Source organism: Canis lupus, chromosome 16, assembly GCF_048164855.1.
Source record: "Canis lupus baileyi chromosome 16, mCanLup2.hap1, whole genome shotgun sequence".
Classification (NCBI taxonomy): Eukaryota; Metazoa; Chordata; class Mammalia; order Carnivora; family Canidae; genus Canis; species Canis lupus.
Window position 1 is genome coordinate 38,451,945 of NC_132853.1, and position 20,042 is coordinate 38,471,986.

Sequence of the window (20,042 nt, forward strand, 5' to 3'; positions counted from 1 at the left end):
TAAAAAAAAAAAAAAATCCAGAGACGTTTTTTGTTAAAAAGATTCAAGGAAAGGTGTTCTGTCACCAACAGAACATACCGGTTTGACACAGTAGAAACGGTAAAGCCTCTGCCCATTGCGAACACTTACAGAAATCCCCTGTGAGTGAACTTCTGCAGCAAAGCACTGCTGATTTTGTAAGATAACCCCTGCATCCCATGAGCGACAGGTCTTGATCTGGGCTTGAGAGATGTAATATTTTGATAAAAAACGGCACTTCCTTTTGAAGCATATATTTGCGTGTGCTGAGCAGTACCACTGGAACCTCAGTGAGCGCCTAGGCGAGGCTGACTTGGTCTCTCCCAGCTCGCTCCAGCCATAAACCCCTCCTTCACACATCTAAATGTAGCAGTAATTAGCATCCATAAACCGCAAATGTGGCTTGGGTTTTTTCCCCCCCTTTCAGAAGCATCAACGTAGTTTGTATTTTTCATGAGCACAAATATGTTGTACACCTCTTTGACTTGAGACTCTGACATGGATGGAAAGCTACTGAAGATAGGAGCTGTATCTCCTGAGGTGGGAAGAATTTTTTTTTCAGCAGACTTTCTAATTATTTTTTTTTTAATCTTTGATCTAAGGTATCACAATAGAGAAAATTTAAGGCCTATCAAAAAATTATCAAATTCAACTTTCCTCATGGAACCAGGCACAATTCTAACTCTTACAGAAGTAATTAAAAACTGATTAATCACCACTGTACACATAATTAAAAAGGAATCCATTTCATCTATTTTATTTCAGGTGTATTTGATAGTTGTAAAGATTAGAGAGAGAAAGAGTATAGTCCATTGAAATGTCTCCTCAAAATTCATGTTTGCCAGGAACTTCAGAATGACTTTTGTAGATATTATTAGTTAAGATGCAATCACACTGCATTAGGGTGGGTTCTTAATCCAATAACTGTATAAGAAAAACAGAAGACATACAGAGATATACACGTCAGGGGAAGGCCATATGAAGGAGGCAGAAGTTGGAGTCATGTTGACACAAGCCAAGGAACACCAAGGTTGCTGGGAGCAAGCAGAAGCTAGACAGAAGCAAGGGAAGATCCTTTCCTAGAGCCTTTAAAGGGAGCATGGCCATGCTGACACCCTGATTTGAGACTTTTGACCACTAGCCCTGGTGTCCAGAGGCTTTTATTTTATTGTGTTTCTCGGGGAACACAGGGCCCATGCAAGCAATAGGATAGTCTAATGGTATGTTATAAATGTTTCTTTAACTTCTGCTTTTTTTTTTTTTTAAAGATTTTATTTATTTATTCATGAGAGACATAGAAAGAGAGGCAGAAACACAGGCAGAGGGAGAAGTAGGCTCCTTCGGGGAACCTGATGCAGCACTAGATCCAAGGACCCCAGGATCATGACCTGAGTCAAAGGTAGACACTCAACCACTGAGTCACCCAGGTGCCCTAACTTCTGCTTTTGACATTATGGTAACTCAAAGACATTTTAGTTCCAACAGGAAGGTCCCAATGTCCTTTGTATTCAGTGAAGTGCCTATGGCACCCTTGCACATATCAAACACTAAACTTTTGTTTATTTTTATAAAAGATTTGGAGCTCCCTGGTTATTTCCTACTACTCAAGATTAGTCTGACAAGGATTGTAGTTCATTACCACTGACAAGAGAAATAATGACAATTCATAGAAATCAATGACCAGGCTTGAAAAAGAACTCTGAAATCTCCATTTCTTGTGTTTTTTGATCCAGTTGGATTATATCACTTATAGGTAGGTATTTTTACCAATATATAAATGTAGGCTACTAGGGCTCTTTTTTTTTTTTTTTTCCAAAAAGCTTATAATGTAATAAGGTGAAAGTCTGTCATTTGCACACACAAATCCAAATACAGTATAATTAGGTGCTTAAACAAGTACTAATTAAACAGACTCCAAAAACTCAGCCCTAAGACTACACTTGAGAGAGCTGGGATAGTACAAGTAGATCTTATGGAGGAAACAAACTTGAATTGATGTAAATTAGTCTATTAGATTAATAGATTAGTGCATTAGTCTATTAGATTTAAATTTTCAAAAAAAAATTTTTCTATACTCACTATGTATGTGTGAGATAAACAAAGCTGTTAGTGATATATATTTTTCTAATTTAAAAAATTGTAGTGTTAGGCTCCCTACTGATGTCCTTTTGAAATATTTACATAAATATTGTTCTTTCAAGGAGCAAAACCATTCTTAACTCATCATATAATAAATGTATACATCAGGCCAGGAGTCAGCAAACTATGAGCTATAGGCCAAATCTGACTCACTGCCTATTTCTGTAAATAAAGTTACTGGTATACGGCTATGCACATTCATTTATATATCTTCTATGGCTGCTTTACACTACAACAGCAGAGTTGAGATGTTGCAACAGAAATCATTTGGCCACAAAGTCCACGATATTTACTATCTGGCACTTTACAGAAAAAAATTGCCAACTAGGCTTGTAGGAATATATAATTAAAAAAAAAAACACAAAAAATCATCTTTGGGTTGCGAGGTCAAGCCCCATATTGGACTGGAGATTATTTAAACACACACACACACACACACACACACACACCAAAAACTCTTAAAAAATGATAAAAATATCTGGAGGGGAGGAAACAAGTGAATTTATGTTAAATGTTAAGATCTTTTAAAAGTTTTTTTTCCAAATATTTTGTTTCTCACACAATAATAAAGAAAAATAAAGTGAGCATTTCTAATCTTCTATAAATAATTTTCTAAGAGCTGGAAACTTAGAAAGCTACATATGACATTTCATTTTCTTTAAAATATAAATCAGATATGATTATAATTATTGTGAATTTAAAACATTCTAGGACAGACCTTAGTTTTCAAAACTTTTTAGATAACATAAAAAAAAATGCTTCCATTAAACTTAAATAGTTTAGGATTAAACTATTTAATCCATTTAATCCATCCATTAAACTTTAGGATCCTCTAAAGCATGCTTTTAAAGTTGTTTATAACCACTATTATATTATAGCTAAATTTCCTTTAAAAGTTTAATTCTAATTACCTTTATTTTTTTTTAAAGATTTTTATTTATTTATTCATGAGAAACACAGAGAGAGAGAGGAAGAGACACAGGCAGAGGGAGAAGCAGGCTCCATGCAGGGAGCCTTTTGTGGGACTCAATCCTGGGACTTTAGGATCACACCCTGGGCCAAAGGCAGGGGCTAAACCACTGAGCCACCCAGGAATCCTCTCTAATTATCTTTAAAAGTATAATTCTAGCTAGTCTTAACGTTTCCCTATGCTGAATATGATAAAAAAAAGTACCTTATTACGCAATAGGCATATCTTCTTTCAGTCAATGCTACTTTTCAATTCTTTTACAATTTAGCATGTATAATTTGTATCTACTGGTCATATTTTATCTCTTTAAAAGGCAGAAGCCTAAAAAAGTAAAAAGGCAGAGGCCTGGTAATAACGTTGTCCAAAGGTATATGACCCAGATTAAGTGCCAACGTTAACAGTACAGTAATCAGTTTGGAGTTTAATCATGAAATAAAGGGTTAATCTTTTTTTTTTTTTTTTTTTTATTTATGATAGTCACAGAGAGAGAGAGGGAGAGAGGCAGAGACACAGGCAGAGGGAGAAGCAGGCTCCATGCACCGGGAGCCCGATGTGGGATTCGATCCCGGGTCTCCAGGATCGCACCCTGGGTCAAAGGCAGGCGCCAAACCGCTGCGCCACCCAGGGATCCCTAATCTTTTTTTTTTTAAAGGGTTAATCTTTTAATGCTAAAGTTAGCCTGCCCATTTCTTTTTTTTTTTAAGATTTTTTTATTTAAAAAAAATAAGATTTTTTTATTTGAGAGAGAGACTGAGTGCAAGTGAGGGGGAGGGGCAGCGGGAGAGGGAGAGAATATCAAGTTGACTCCCCACTGAGCACAGAGCCCAGTGCAGAGTTTGATCTCACAATTCTGAGATCAAAACCTGAGTGGAAATCAAGAATTGGACTCTTAACCAACTGAGCCACCTAGACACCCCTCATTTCTTTTTAAATCAGGCTTAGAGGAAAGAGCCATTTCTTCTGTCTTTCCCAAATTATTTAGAATGACTGATCATATTTTCTAGTCTCTCTAAGAAATGTTATGCACTCCTAGATCCCTAACAATTGAGAAAAATACACTGATACCCCATTCATCCACTCACATGGAACTGGACATAAGGAGATAGAAATTACACTGGCACTTGACCTAAAGTGAGTGGTCCACAGAGACTGAATCTCTTTCTTTCTCCTTGGATGCACTTCAGGAACAGGGTCAAAATGTAGAGGCCTGGAATCTACTATATGGATTCCTACAGAAATGCTGTACCACATGAGTTTTTACAATATTTGTTTTAAATTCCTGTAGTTGAATGGAATTGGGTTTTTTTGTTTGTTTGTTTATATTTGGGTATTTAATCTGGTACTCACTTTGGCAGCACATATACTAAAATGGGAATGATCAAGTATCTATCTGTTGTGTTTTTTTCTGACCACCTGAAAACATAAAACTCATAGGCTATTTCTGAATCCAGAGGGAATTCTAACATAAATGATAAATTTCCAGACCAAAGATCCAGACACAAACTTAATGCCATCACCTACCAAAACTCAGAAACCCTAACTCAGAAAAATGCAAGCCCAGTTATTATCTGCCTCATTTTGAATGTGACTCCATGGATAGCATCTTTAAGACGTTGCATGAAGCTGGTAGAACACTGTATGCCTTTCCTCAGCACAAATGACCACATCCTGTGCCAGGCAGCATTTTTCGTCTCTGTGGTTAAGAACTGGTACAAATTAATGTATAGCTAGGCAGAGCTGGAATGTTAGTTGAAGCTGTGATTTGAATCTCAGAAGCTTTAGAGATAGAACTCTAATTGTTGGTCCCTTAAGAATCTAAGACAAAAGAATCATCTCAAGAACTGATTTTCTTTTTTTTCTTTTCTTCCTCTAAGAAACACATGGATGCACACATGTAATTAATCTAATGCATTCATTTGGTCCCTTATTTAACAAATCTTTATTTTATATCCTACTATAGGCCAAGTACTATTCTATGTGCTGCAAATGCCTAGCCTTGAAAAAGACAGCCCAAGATCCTGGCTCATACAAGGTAAAGAGATAAAGACAATAGAGAAATAAATAAAACTCCAAAATTATCCATGGTAAGTGCCATGCAGAGAATTAAAATAAGGAATGTGTTAAAATAGTTACTGGGTTGTCAGGGAAAATCTCTCTGAAGAAATGACATCTAAGATGAGATCTGAGTGACATTCATAAAGTAATAGTGATCAGATTTATCAACATGAATAGCATAAAATGTGTACAATGTTTATATAAATACAGTGCTCAGAATTCACAAAAAAGCCTGGAAGTATTCCACAGTGCTGACAAAGACTATCTTTGGGTGGTAGGGAGAGAGGTGAGTTTTTCTTTTTTCTTTCTATCAACTTTCCAAAATGTGGTAAAATATAAAAACATATTTAGTCTTTGTTCCCTGTTCCTGACAGAGTTCCTAAAACCCTTGAATTTCCTGAGGGACAAGAGTGTCTTTTGTTATTCAATAATAAGGTCCTTTCAATTACACCTGAGTTCATGCTAATGACTTTAGGGTGGGGCCCCTATATAATAATCTCAGGAAGGGATGGTCATCAGGAAGACCAAGTGATTAAGGGGAAAGGAGTATGGGGACTGGAGATTGAGCTTTATGAAAATTCTTGAACAATGAAATTCAGAGAGTTTCTGGGTTGGTGGTCACATCAAGATGATGGGAAGGTGGTGTGCCCAAAGAGGGCATGGAGTTTCCATGGAGTTGTGTCCTTTATAATAAACTAATAATAGTAAGTAAAGTGCTTTCCTAGATTCTGTGAGTCATTCTAGCAACTTGTCAAACCTGAGGAGGATGGTTGTGGAAACCCTGTATTTGTAGCCAAGCAGGACAGAAGTGCTGGTAAGGCAGAGACCTGGTAGCTTCAACTGGTGTCTAAAGTGAGGGAGGGCAGTCTCATGCGACTAAGCCCTTAAACTGTGGGTTCTGTGTTAACTCCAGGAGTTAGTATGAGAATCGAATTGAATTTCTGGATGCCCAGTTGGTGTCTGGAGAAATTGATGTCAGTGTTGGAAAAAACCCAGAATTGGTGTCAGGAGTGGGATTTGCTAGAACAATCTGGGCTCATGGAAACATGTGGTTTGGGAAGAGAAAAGAAGAAAGAGCAAGAAATGAGGAACCTCTGATTCCTTGCCACATGGTCACCCATGTTACGGAAAAACAGCTGTGTTGTGATCAGTGATGAGGTAAAGTTACCAAGGGTTTTCAGAGATGGATCCACCACCTGTGAGCTGGTTCATGGGTACATAAGGAAATGCAAACTAACAGGAAAAAAGTGAAATTAGTTACTGTTACCTGAATTAACTAAAATGAAATGAACAGAAAGTGTTGACCAAACCTTGATGTTGGACCAAGCTCAGACTTCGATTGCTTTAAGCTTCAGATGTTAAGTTCAAAGGTTGCCCTAAAAGGTAAAATTTTGAGGGAACAACAGAGAAGACCTCTAAAACCTCTGTTCACCAAAAAGTTCACATGGTGAGAGGCCAAAACCAAGAAACTACTGAAACCAGGAGGTATAATATGAAGGCATTGTCTCATTTTGTGAATCAGTATCATCAGCTTCCTGAAGAGCTATTACTAAAATGGACAGTAATAGTGACTAACTTAGGGGGAGTATATTTGGTTTTGAATTCTACAGAGAAGAAGAGCATGTTTGGGTTGATACTCAACCCACAGCTAACTATGCAATAATCAGATGGCTATACATGATCCAGATACACAGCAGCGTGGTGGACTAGATGAAAGCCACTGTAGGTTCTATTTACCCTGAGAAGAGGAATATCCGATTCCATCTATAAATGCCAGTGGAACACCCAGATTTAACAGTTGATATACTTTGTATGTAAGCTATGTGGGGGCAGCCCCGGTGGCGCAGCGGTTTAGCGCCGCCTGCAGCCTGGGGTGTGATCCTGGAGATCCGGGATCGAGTCCCACATCAGGCTTGTTGCGTGGAGCCTGCTTCTCCTTCTGCCTGTGTCTCTGCCCCTCTCTCTGTCTCTATGAATAAATAAATAAAAATTCTAAAAAAAAAAAAAAAAAAAAAAAGCTATGTGGGACTGGCTTTATGATAACAGACATATTTACTCCTTAAATATGCCAGTTATCCAGGTCATGATAACTGGTTTAAGGGGGTGTTCTAAGAATGTGCATATTGGACATGGTATGGTGAAGTTAGTAAAGCCACAGGAGGAGATAAGAACAAAAATTGGAAGGAAGAAATTTTTTATATTCACGAGACCCATAGAGGGGGTATTGCCACATGCCACACAGGGCCACAGGGGAAAGCACCAGTGTCAGTCGGGAGGCAGAAAAGAGCAGTGAAGGAAATCCTCCTAGGCCAGAGTTTTTATTGGAGTTTCTGAGAAAAGGCAAGGCAGACAGAGTAAACAGTTTAGGATTGGTTGGTTTGAATAATCCTGACAGATTCTAGAACACAGAATGGTCTCTAGTTATCTGATATACTTGGCTGTGGGATGATTTGGAGCAGAGGAAATATTACCTTGGTGTATGAGAATTAGGTAAGGAGATGGTTGGGAGGCACAGGTTCTGGACTGGTTGGTTTGTGTATGAAAAGAATGATCCTGGCTAACTCCTCTGCTATCTATAAGAATTGGCTATCCCTGGGAAAAGCAGGCTTTCCCTGGGTCTGTAAGGACCCCAAATATCAAAGCGTCCAAGATACAGAAAGACAGTACAGTTAATAAAACTGGTCCTGTGATGAGTGGATGCCAAAGAGACAAATACAGAATCTAAGAAAACAAAGTCAGAACAGGGAACCCCTTTGGCATGGGCATGCCATGTAATCTTCCTGCTGCAAAATCAAGCAACAGTAAAAGAAACCAGAGTGAATCTGCTATTTTACCCTCCCCTCTTGGGTCTTAGAGATGCTAATAAAAACATTAGGTAATTAACAAGAAAATGAGGAGGGGCAGAAGGGAGAGTCAAGGGACTTGTCCCAGCAAGGTGGAAAATTGTAAATGGTTATTAAGAAAAAAAAGAATAAAGGGAACACTGGTAAGGCCAAAACAAAGAAGAAAAAAGAAAGGGGGAGAGTCAAAGGACTCATCGGACTGAAAATCTTTAGATTGTTATAAAGAAACAGAATAAAGAAACAGACATTGAGGGGTTTGAAACAAAGGTCTTAAGACAGCACTATGCAAGGTTGGGTGGACCAAAGGGACTTTCTCCATTAAAGGGCCCCAAACAAGTTTGCTCTATTGCTCCAGAGTAAAGGAACTTACAAAGCCAGAAGGCAAAGATTATAAACAGAAACTTGATCTGAAATCAGCTAGGGCAATAGTCGGGCAGATTAATCTTTGTCATGACAAAAGAACAGGGCTCAGCCTCTCACTAGGGACCAAAGCCTTATGCACATGAAAGGGTGAAATGGTCAGGGGGCACAGAAGTTTCTGGGACACCCCACACCCCAACATGGGAGCCTCACTCACTGTAGTAACCAAAACTTGTTAGTGAAGCCCTACAGGGGGCTTCAATTTGACTGAGAGAATACAGAAATGTTTATAAGGGTTGACAGGATTAAGGTGGAGGCTTAGATGGAAAGGAACGTTTAAATAAGCTATTTGTGAATAAATTGTGTCTCCTTCACCTGAAACTGTTATGAGAATGGATATTATGTCTGACTGGGGAACTTCTCCCTCACCTCATTTTATAAAACCAAAACCTGTTGATAGGTCACAGTTAGGAATGGAAGGGTTGAAGGATTAAGGTAAAAGTCTGAAAGAAAGCTGGTATGTCTGAAGTGGCTGCATCTCTTTTATTTGAATGTATTATGGGCATGGACATTGTCTGTGACTGGGTATTAATTGTTTCTGTAAAACAGAAAGCATGTAAATCTGTCCTATTAATTGGACATGCTGAATGGGGATGGATAAGATTGCCCCAGTCCACAGTGTAAATGAGAAGTGGCAGTGCTAATGGGAACAGTTTCTGTGTGGTAGCTCTATGTGGAGCATAGATTGAAGTTTATGGCAAAAGCCTGTGACTGCTTCCCATCAACAACTATTGGGATTATGGAAAGGAGATTTCCATTTGAGAAGCAATTAGTAGCCTGCTATTGGATATTAATTGAAACTGCCCCTATGACTGCAGTACAAAAGCAATCTTAACATCTAAAATGCCCATGTCTTAGGTAATGTCACAGAAATGCTTAAGGTTTCTGGGAGGGCAATGCCCAGGAGAGTTCCATACTAAGACGGAAATGGTTTATACAGGATTATGCTACCTGAGGAATGCAAGCAGGAGGTACTCACAAGCAGTGAGCCTCTTTTCCTCAGGACTGACTTTGGAATCATATGAGGCTGTATCATTACTTGGACAGTGCCCCAAAAGCAGATCTAGACTGAACAACATAGAGCTGCTTGGTTTATGGGTGGCAATTCCAAGGTAAACGAACAATATCCTGTTTGGAGGACCACCACTCTGACGGAAGATGCAAAAACAAATGAACTCAGTAGATGAATTTCATGCTGTTTTCCTAGTAGTGATGGAAGGATGGATCAATGACAAAAGCCTCTATCTACATTTTGGTTTTTACCTAACTCGAGTGACGGCCAGTGGCCTGGCCACAGGGATAGGCAGAAGGAAAACTGGTCTTTTAAAGGGATGCCCATATAGGCCATGACCATACAGAAATCACTAGGGATTTTTTTTTTAATTTTTATTTTTTTATGATAGTCACAGAGAGAGAGAGAGAGAGAGAGAGGCAGAGACACAGGCAGAGGGAGAAGCAGGCTCCATGCAGGGAGCCCGACGTGGGATTCGATCCCGGGTCTCCAGGATCGCGCCCTGGGCCAAAGGCAGGCGCCAAACCGCTGCGCCACCCAGGGATCCCACTAGGGATTTTTAAATAAGATTTTATTTATTTATATTTGACAGAGAGAGAGAGAGAGAGAGAGAGAGAGTGTGTGAGCATGTGTACAAAGAGGGGAAGCTGCAGAGGGAGAGGGAGAAGCAGGCTCCCTGCTCAGCAGGGAGCCCAACGTGGGGCTTGATCCTAGGGACCTGGGATCATGACCTGAGCTGTAGGTAGGCACTAAACCCACTGAGCTTCCCAGGTGCCCCCACTATAGGAATTTGAGGGGTACATTAAAGTAAGTATGTCAATGCCCAACAGAATTCCCTTCCGGGTTTGGAAGGTGACTGGAAATAAGTGGAGATCGCAGTGTACTTACTTGAAGTGGCCACCTGGGTCCATGGAAGGAGTAGATATTTGGGGACCATAGCAATACAGAGGACTGAATCTGGACATACTCCTTTTGCACCCTCTGAGGCTCAAAATGCCAACAAGAACTGTTCTATCTGCCAACAAGAGAGACAGAGGCTACCTATGGCTATGGGGAAAATTCCTCAGAGGGACAGCCCCACACATAGCTGGTAAGTAAATGATATTGAACTGGTGCCAGTAGCTGGGTGAGGGGTGCTACAAATGTGTTTCGACAGAATAGACACTGACTCTGGACTGTGCATTGCTTACTTGGTGGTAAATGCAAATGGTAAGAGAACCAAAAAAACAAAACAAAACAAAAAACAAACAAAGCAAACAAAAAACAAACAAAACAAAACAAAACCCCCAAAACACAACAACAAAAACAAGTTTGGAAGATATTGCACCAATTTCTTCAGGACAAGAAACTTTACAGCCCATAAAGTCAAATGGGCAGAGAGATATTGTCCTCAGAAGAACAGTTTCATAGAGATTTGGAATAGGCAACTTAACACTGGTTGTTTAAAAGAGGGGAACTTGTAGGCAGGAAGGGCTGTTATACGTATATTTAAGAATGTGCGCTCACACTCAGCATGAGCAGGGATAAGGGAGTGTCCTCATTGACAGATTCCTGTTTTTCTGGTGGATCTGGGGAAGAAGAATGGGGGAGGACGCTATTAACTTTTTCTGTAGGGCGAAAATATTGGTATGACTATAATTCTTCCCAAGAGAAGACACTAGTTTGATGACAATACTATTTTTCTTTCCCTCAACTTTTCTTTTTTATCACTTCAACTTTCTCTTTCCTACTTGATGCAGTAGTCATGGGACTAGTGCTTCAACAAGTGCTGGAAACAGACATGATCCCTAGACAAGAAATGTAACAATAGTTTTATTTATTTATTTATTTTAAGATTTTATTTATTTATTCATGAGAGACACACAGAGAGAGAGAGAAAGAGGCAGAGACAGGCTGAGGGAGAAGCAGGCTCCATGCAGGGAGCCCAACAGGGGACTCTATTCTGGGTCTCCAGGATCACACCCTGGGCTGAAGGTGGCGCTAAACTGCTGAGCCACCCAGGCTGCCCAGTAACTATAGTTTTAAACCTTTATGTCAGAATTTTTAAAGGTTTGATAGGGCAGGTTGTGCCTTCACTCCATTTCCCCAACTGGAGTTAACAGTGAATGAAGCTCTATTGTTAGTGGCAAAAAGAGCCTGCTGGTTCTGTACCTAAGTAACTCTACTCTATAGGATCAGGAGTGGATTGATGGGAAGGCACTTGCTCGACTAGTATTGTTGCTTGCAATCTAGACCAGCATAGTAGTTTGTTTGTTTTTAAAGATTTTATTTATTTATTCATAAGAGACACAGAGAGAGGCAGAGACATAGGCAGACTCCATTCAGGGAGCCCGACATGGGACTCGATCCCAGGTCTCCAGGATCATGCCCTGGGCTGAAGGTGGTGCTAAACCGCTGAGCCACCCAGGCTGCCTAGTTTGTTTGTTTTTAAAGATTTTTTATTTATTCATGAGAGACACAGAGAGAGAAAGGCAGAGACATAGGCAGAAGCAGGCTTCCTGCGGGGAGCCCGAAGTGGGACTCAATCCCAGGACCCCGGGATCACGACCTGAGCCAAAAACAGACACTCAACCACTGAGCATCCATCCTCTAGACCAGCACAGTAGTTTAACCTAATGTTCCTTCCAAAAGTGCAAAGGTTCAGGTAGAAATGAAAAGAAAGAATGGTAGCTGAGGGTAAAGAAATGAATCAATGGGTTATATAATGAAGGAAATTCAGTATTATACTAAAATCTCAAGAAAGGCTCAGAGCAAGAGAATAATAAATATTGCCTCTCAGCTCAATTATACTAGATGCTGAAAAGGTGAAGCCATATATTGCTGAGACCACTCCTGCTTTTGGAACCTGACAAAATCAAAACCTGCAAGCTTGAATGGCCTCACCCTGGGAAACATTTTCATATGATATGGTGATGGACTGGAATAATTATTAATGACTGACTGTGACTGTAGTAATGTGCCAGTATCTTGATTTTTTTTATTTTTTATTTCTTTTTGTTTTTTGTTTTTTTTTTATTATTTTTTTAAATATTTTATTTATTTATTTAAAGCCTGTGAGTGGGTGGGGGGTGGTGTTGAAGGAGAGGGAGGGACAGAATCTCAAGAAGACTCCTCATTGAGCATGGAGCCAGACACAGAGCTCGATGAGGGGTTGGGCTCGATCTCATTACCCTGATATCATGACCTGAGCCGAAATCAAGAGTCAGATGCTTAATCAACTGAGACACCCAAGTGCCCCACCAGTATCTTGACTTTTATAATTCTTGTGCTATAAGAGATTCATGGTCAAAGATCAGTGGGTGGCCTATGGTAAAGTACAAAAATATATTTGGTCCTTGTCCTAGGTTCCTGGCACAAGAATTCCCAAAACTCTTGAATTTCCTGAGTGATAGGAGTATCTTTTGTTATTTATAACAAGCTCCTTTCAATCATGGCTAAATTTATGCTAATAAGGTGACTTAGGGTAAGGCCCCTAGGTAACCTCAGGATGGAATGGTCACCAGAAAGACAAAGTGATGGGGGGGGTGACTAAAGATTGATCTCTATAAAAACTCTTGGATAATGAGATTCAGAGTTTCTGGGTTGGTGAACACATCAAGATGATCGCAGGGTGGTGTGCCCAAAGAGGGCATGGAAGCTCCATGCCCTCCCACCCTATACCCTGCCCTATGCATCTCTTCCATGTGACTGTTCTTGAGCTCTATCCTTTGTAATAAACTACTAATAGTAAAGTAAAGTGCTTTCCTAGATTCTGGGAGTCATTCTAGCAACTTGTCAAAACTGAGGGGAGGGGTTGTGAAAAACCCTGCATTGTAGCCAAGCTGGACAAAAGTGCAGGTGACATGGAGACCTGGTAGTTTCAACTGGTGTCTAAAGATTTTATTCATTGATTCATGAGAGACACACAGAGAGAGGCAGAGACATAGGCAGAGGGAGAGGCAGGCTCCCTATGGGGAGCCTGATGTGGGACTCAATCTCAGTACTCTGGGATCACTCCCTGAGCTGAAGGCTCAACCACTGAGCCACTCAGGTGCCCACTCAACTGATGTCTAAAGTTAAGGCAGTCTTGTGGGACTGAGCCCTTAACCTGTGGGTTCTGTGCTAACTCCAGGAGTTAGTATGAGAATTGAATTGAATTGTTGGATGCCCACTTACTGTCTGAAGAATTGGAGAATTGGTTGTTGGTGGGGAAATACTCCATAATGAACAGTTATTATTTTTATAATGAAAAAGAGTCAAATAAACATTTTAAAAATGAAGTGGTATAACTTAAACACTGAATAAACACCTTAAATTCTCAAAGTTTGCTGATATCCTTCAGCAAATTTTTAAATATTAATGTTTGTAAAATGAACAAAACTTAATTATTCCCAACTCAACCCACAAATGCAAGTTTTTCTTGGAGAGTTCCTGATTTCTTCCATATATTAAGCTTCAACCATATCTATAACCATTTTTAGTCGGTCGCAGTGGCTTACCTCCTAGATCTTCATCTTCATTGGTTGGGCCTTCTGCACTGTCCACATTTTCTGTTTCATGTGGTTTGGTTAAGTCGTAGTCATTCAAAATCACTGGACATTCTAGGAGATAAAAAGAATTTTAATCATACAGGCCAGTTTTAAAGGATTTTTATAAACATGTATTAAGTAGACTTCCATTTCAGCATAATCTCTTCATGATAGACAGTGCCCCTTTCATACATACTCCAAGTGGAATACATGTGAAAACTCCTGAGATTCAGAAATATGCCCAGGGTACACCAGAGTTAAAATGCATTCATGTTCCTTCCTGACAGGAATTCTCTCTCCTTTGGTATGTCTCACAACATTCAGTAGGATGCTATCGCTATTTATTTATTTGTTTGTTTGTTTATTTATTTATTCATTTAAATACTTTATTTATTCATGAAAGACAGAGAGAGAGAGAGGCAGAGTGAGAAGCAGGCTCCACACAGGGAGCCTGATGCAGGACTCGATCCCGGGACTCCAGGGCCATGTTCTGGGCCAAAGGCAGGTGCTCAACCACTGAGCCACCCAGGCTTCCCACTATTGCTATTTATGACCAAGAAGCATTTATGTAGTGATGAGAAATACTGAGATAAAAAATACCGGCATAACCCAATTTAGGAAATATGTTTTCCTGAGAGAAAACCCATAAGCAACTGTATATGAAATCCTATTTTCCTTTTCTGTTCACATTATAAATGTGATTCTGTGGAAGACATATTGGCCCTCGAGTTCCTTTATTTCTTTGGACATTTACTAAATGCTAACAAGGCTACAGATATGAGTAAGTCATAATTCCTGTCCTCAAGGAGCTTATAATTTGCAGATGTAGATAAGTCTGAATGCAAGACATTACAGGTCTATAATGTAGACTCAGACAAAGTATTATAGGAGCAGGAATTCATTTGTGAAAGAGAGCAGATATAATAAAAGCATGCTTAAATAAACAGCAAACTTATTTAAAAATTAAGTCTAAAAGAAATATACTTTTGTATATTTGTATATTATATAAATACTGATAATATTAGATGTTAGAAGAAAAGGAACAATGTAGCAGGTATTATTTCATGTACAAGCATGTAGCTTAAAAAGATGTTAACAAAAGAAATCAACTAAAAACTTATTTACTTTATATCAAACTGATTATGTCCTTCCTAATGTTTAATAAAATATTACTGAGTAGCTACTACATACAAAAAATAGTCAAAGATATTGAATCCTGTGGCATTTAAGCTAGGTAAAGTAGGAGAAGTGACTAGAAACTCTGCAGTGGCATTCCTTCCAGCTGCATCCATGACTGAACACATGGAGCAGGACTTTTGCTGGAATGCAGGAATAAAATGGAAATATATTTCACAAAATCCATGATGAAAAGGTGCTAAAAACATGGTTATTGTGGACTCATGTTTTGATTTATAAACAGGTTAAATTTCTCATTTCTACATATTGTAACATATACTCTATGAACTCTAAGACACTATTCTAAATAGTAGCTCACTTTTCTCAAGCTCAATATGACTAAAATAAAGTGCACACCTAAACAACTAACATGATGTACAGGTTCAATTAAAATATAAGGTTACAATCAACAATAACAAAAAGGTACTTAAGTGATAAATTTTGTAATATAGCATAAATTTTGATCCAAAGGGAGTTAATCCAGAAAACACAGAAGTTATTTCTAAGAAATCTGAAATGTTTATAGTTTATTCTAGAGCAGGAATCTGCAAACCATGGCCTGAGAGCCAAAACTAGCCATGGCTTGTTTCTGTATGGGCCCAGGTAGTAGGAGTGGTTTTTACATTTTCAAAGGATTGTTTAAAAAGGAATATACAACAGAGACCATATATGGCCCACAAAGTCTAAAAATTTACTTATCTTGCCCTTCACACACAAAAATTTGTTGACCACTATCTACAGCACAAGTTGATAAAACATAAGCTACTACATTGTTCAACAAGAACTGTCTTTATTTAAACCAGTAAGTTAAAAACAAATTTTTAAGGGAAAAAACCACAGTGCTCAAAATTAGGTGGGGTGTGATTTGGCCCTATGATGCCGAAGAATTTATATAATTGAAATGGACAAGTTGTTTTTATATCAGAAAGACTACATTTTTTTCTAACACATTTCTATAGCATTTTTACTGTGATCAGAATATTATTCTTCCTTTGGTTATTTCAGTAAAGGTATATTTCTAGGGAGGAAAGACCTGATGTTACCTGTGGGCATAGACTCTTCCTGACTGCTTTTCAGTTCCACATTTGGTTTTATATCTGAAAAGAAAAGGATTATAAATATTAGCTACTTAGAGTAAATTTTTTTCAGATTTGGAGCATTCTAAATTTAATAAGGATACCATTTTGGGAGCTTTAGCAGATTTCCTCTTCAGAGCCAGGCTGTTCTTTACCTTTATCCTCCCTTTTTTAGGAGGATAAAAGGAATTATCTACACAGTAATTGTATTTTAGAGATTAAGAGGAAAACATTAGTACTTTGTACTTAACATTTCTAGTACTTTTCATTTCATATCATGTCTCTTCAGCCAAAAGAGCTTCCATTAGCATTTTTTTAAAAGATTTTATTTATTTACTCATGAGACACACACAGAGAAAGGCAGAGACATAGGAAGCGGGAGGAGAAGCAGGCTCCATGCAGAGTGTCCGATGTGGCCCAGGGACTCTGGGATCACGCCCTGAGCCAAAGGCAGATGCTCAACTGCTGAGCCACCCAGGCATCCCTCCATTAGCATTTCGAGTAATGCAACTATGTGAGTGATAATTTTTCCTAGTTTTCGTTATTTGTAAATATCTTTATGCCTTCAATTTTAAAGATTTTTATTTATTTATTTGAGAGTGAGAGAGAGAGAGACAATGAGTGAGTGGGGGAAGGGGGTTAAGGTGGAGGGAGAGGGGCAAGCAGACTCCATACTGAGTGTGGAGCCCAAAGCAGAGCTCAATCTTAGAACCTTGAGATCATGATCTGAGCTGAAATGAAGAGTTGGACACTCAACCAACTGAGCCACCCAGGCAACCATCCTGTCCCTTTTGAAAGATTTTAATTTAATTTTGCCTTCAATTTTATTTATTTATTTATTGATTGATTGATTGATTGATTGATTATTTTATTTTTTTGGTATATATTTTTTTATTGGAGTTCGATATGCCAACATACAGCATAACACCCTGCCTTTAATTTTAAAGGATATTTTTACCTGATACAGAATTCTGGGTTGACAGTTTTCTTCCAGAACTTTAAAGATAGCATTCTACTACCTTCAAGGCTCTATTGTTTCTGATAAGAAATCGGTGATATTTGTATTATTGTTTTCCCACACATAATGTATTCTTTTTCTCTGAATGCTTTCAAGATTTTCTCTTTATCTTTGGTTTTCAGTAGTTTGACTATGATATATCTAGGCGTGATTTTATTTGAACTTATCCCACTTGGGATTGCTGAACTTCTGTAAATTTATATTTTTCACTAAACTTGAAATTTTCAGCCATTATTTCTTCAAATACTTTTTCTCCTCCATCTTCTTGCTCCTTTCCTTCTAGAACTTCAACTGCACATATGTTAGACTTTTTAATATTTTCCCACAATTCCCAGGCTCTGTTCTCCCCCTGCCCCAATGTTTCTTCTTCCTCTGTGTTGTTAGATTGAATAGTTTCACTGATATATCTTCAAGTGCATTCACCTTCTTCTGTCATCTTAATTTGTTAAGTTTATCCAGTGAGTTTTCTATTTCAGATATTATAATTTTTAGTTCTAGAATTTCCATTTTGTTCTTTTGTCATAGTTTTTCTGTCAAGATTTCCTATTTGTTAATTCATTACAAGCATACTTTCCCTTCTGATTCCAATATCTATGTCATCCTGGGGTTAGCCACCATTGATTCTCTTTTATCTTGAGTATGGGTCACATTTTCCTGCTTCTTCAAATGACTTAATAATTTTGGAGTGTACTTTGGACATTATAAATGATATGTTACAGAAATTCTGGATTCTGTTATGTTCCTCTGAAGAGTATAGAAATTTTGTTTCTTTTTAAAGCATGCAGTTAACTTGCCTAGACTCAAACTTGAATTCTGTATCACTGTAGTGAGCAGCAACTAGGGTAACCAAATGTCCCAGCATGACTGAAACTGAGGGTTTTTCCAGATCAGAGAACTTTTCTAGTTCCAGGGAAATTGGGACAAGTTGGTCTCTTGAAGAGGCATAAATCTCTGTTCAATATTTTAGTCTCAGGTTGGCTGCTCAGAGCATGACCCATATATGTGTGGTTCAAGGATCAGCTAGAGATCTGGATCAGCCAGGGAATTTATGATAAAAAAAAAGCCCTCTCTTCTTTTTTCATACCAAGATTTCCCTCTTTACTTCCCAGCCTGCTGCAGATACTATGGCTTTTTAAGCCAGTGTAACTGTGGATTATCTACCCAAGTTTTGGTCACCTTGAGGCCAAAATTGGTGCCTACCCGTGGGTTAAAACAAATATAAAAACAAGTTGGTTTTTACATTTTCCAATGCTTTCAGGTAATAGATTTTTTTCATATTTTGTCCAGAATCTATCATTGTTATCGGTTCGAAGGCTGGTTCAGTAGGAGGTACCCTTCTATTGCCAGAAAATCTTCTTTGTTCTTTTTTTTTTAAGATTTATTTATTTATGATAGACATAGAGAGAGAGAGACAGAGAGACAGAGAGACAGAGACACAGGAGGAGGGAGAAGCAGGCTCCATGCTGGGAGCCTGACGTGGGACTCGATCCGGGGACTCAATCCGGGGACTCGATCCAGGGACTCGATCCAGGGACTCGATCCAGGGACTCCAGGATCGCGCCCTGGGCCAAAGGCAGGCGCTAAACCGCTGAGCCACCCAGGGATCCTCTTCTTTGTTCTTTATTTTAATGAAGATCAGGGGATCCCTGGGTGGCTCAGCGGTTCAGCACCTGCCTTTGGACCAGAGTGTGATCCTGGAGTCCCAGGATCGAGTCCCGTGTCAGGCTTCTGGCATGGAGGTCCCAGGGATCGAGTCCCGTGTCAGGCTTCTCCCTCTGCCGGTGTCTCTGCCTCTCTCTCTCTCTCTATGTCTATCATGAATAAATAAATAAAATCTTTAAAAAAAAAACTCAGATTTGGTAAGTTTAAAAAAAAATAATGAAGATCATATACCCAAAACTGTTCAAAACAGTACTAATTTCAAATATTCAATACCATTATCTAGTCACGTTTCAATTTTTGTTTTGTAAAATAGAGTCACTACATTTATATTCTGTTCTAATTTTAAAATTTTAACGTATTATCCATTAGATGATGGCAGCAAAGCATGTTTTTAAAATAAGCAAAGGGGCCCCCTGGCATAGGGTGTCAAAACCCAAGATAGCTGAGAATAAATCTATACAAGGAAGGGAGGCAACCCAGGGCAGGCTGCTGGAGACCAGCCAGCCTGAAGAGTATGACATATGGAGTAGGCAGTATGAATGAGATAAGGAGGAATTCTACATGGAGGGCAGACAACATAGGAAATCAGAGCCTGAGTCAGCTAAAGAGAGCATTCAGGCAGGAGAACTGCCCAACTTGGAATGCTGGAGTCCAAGAGGGATAAAAAGGGTATCCAAGATAAGAGACAGCTTAGCATAAGTCAGAGCCTGAGCATGGTGAATAAGACATCCATGCATAGAGGTGGTCTGGTGTGGGTTTTCCGAGCCTAAATGGGATGAGTAAGGCACTCACATGGGGACAGTGGAGGAAGCTTCCATACATAGGAATGCTCCAGTCTAAAGTGTCAAAACTTGAGTGGGGTAGAGGGCATCGATATACTAGGGACAGCCTTGCATGGAGGTGTCAGAGCCAAAGAAAACGTAAAGAGTGTCCACATAGCACAGTAGCTATTGTGCAGGATGTCAGAACCCAAATGAGGCACGAAAAGCATTCAGTGCTGAGGAAGGGATGGTAGTGGCAATGGCTGATTGATTACATAAAGGAGAATTCATCAAATAAGTAAATATAACAAGAATAAGAGTCAGATTTTTCTGTCAGAAAAGGGAGTTACAAATGCAAAAAAAAACAAAAACAAAACAAAAAAT

At 39.0% G+C, this 20,042-nt stretch overlaps 2 protein-coding genes across 3 annotated transcripts in view; one reads left to right on the forward strand and one right to left on the reverse strand.

Annotated features, from left to right (window-relative positions):
• Nucleotides 1–20,042, reverse strand: part of IKZF3 (IKAROS family zinc finger 3) — a 91,040-nt gene that overhangs the window by 48,835 nt on the left and 22,163 nt on the right. For both annotated transcript variants that reach the window (XM_072780416.1, XM_072780415.1), the window contains exons 2-3: nucleotides 16,185–16,238; nucleotides 13,936–14,037 (exon numbers count right to left, since the gene is read on the reverse strand). In XM_072780416.1, the coding sequence (XP_072636517.1) occupies nucleotides 13,936–14,037; nucleotides 16,185–16,238 (156 nt within the window). The remainder of the gene's footprint in view (nucleotides 1–13,935; nucleotides 14,038–16,184; nucleotides 16,239–20,042) is intronic.
• Nucleotides 7,653–20,042, forward strand: part of ZPBP2 (zona pellucida binding protein 2) — a 45,863-nt gene continuing 33,473 nt past the window's right edge. The window contains exon 1 of the mRNA XM_072780420.1: nucleotides 7,653–7,672. The gene's annotated coding sequence lies outside the window, so the exon portion shown is untranslated. The remainder of the gene's footprint in view (nucleotides 7,673–20,042) is intronic.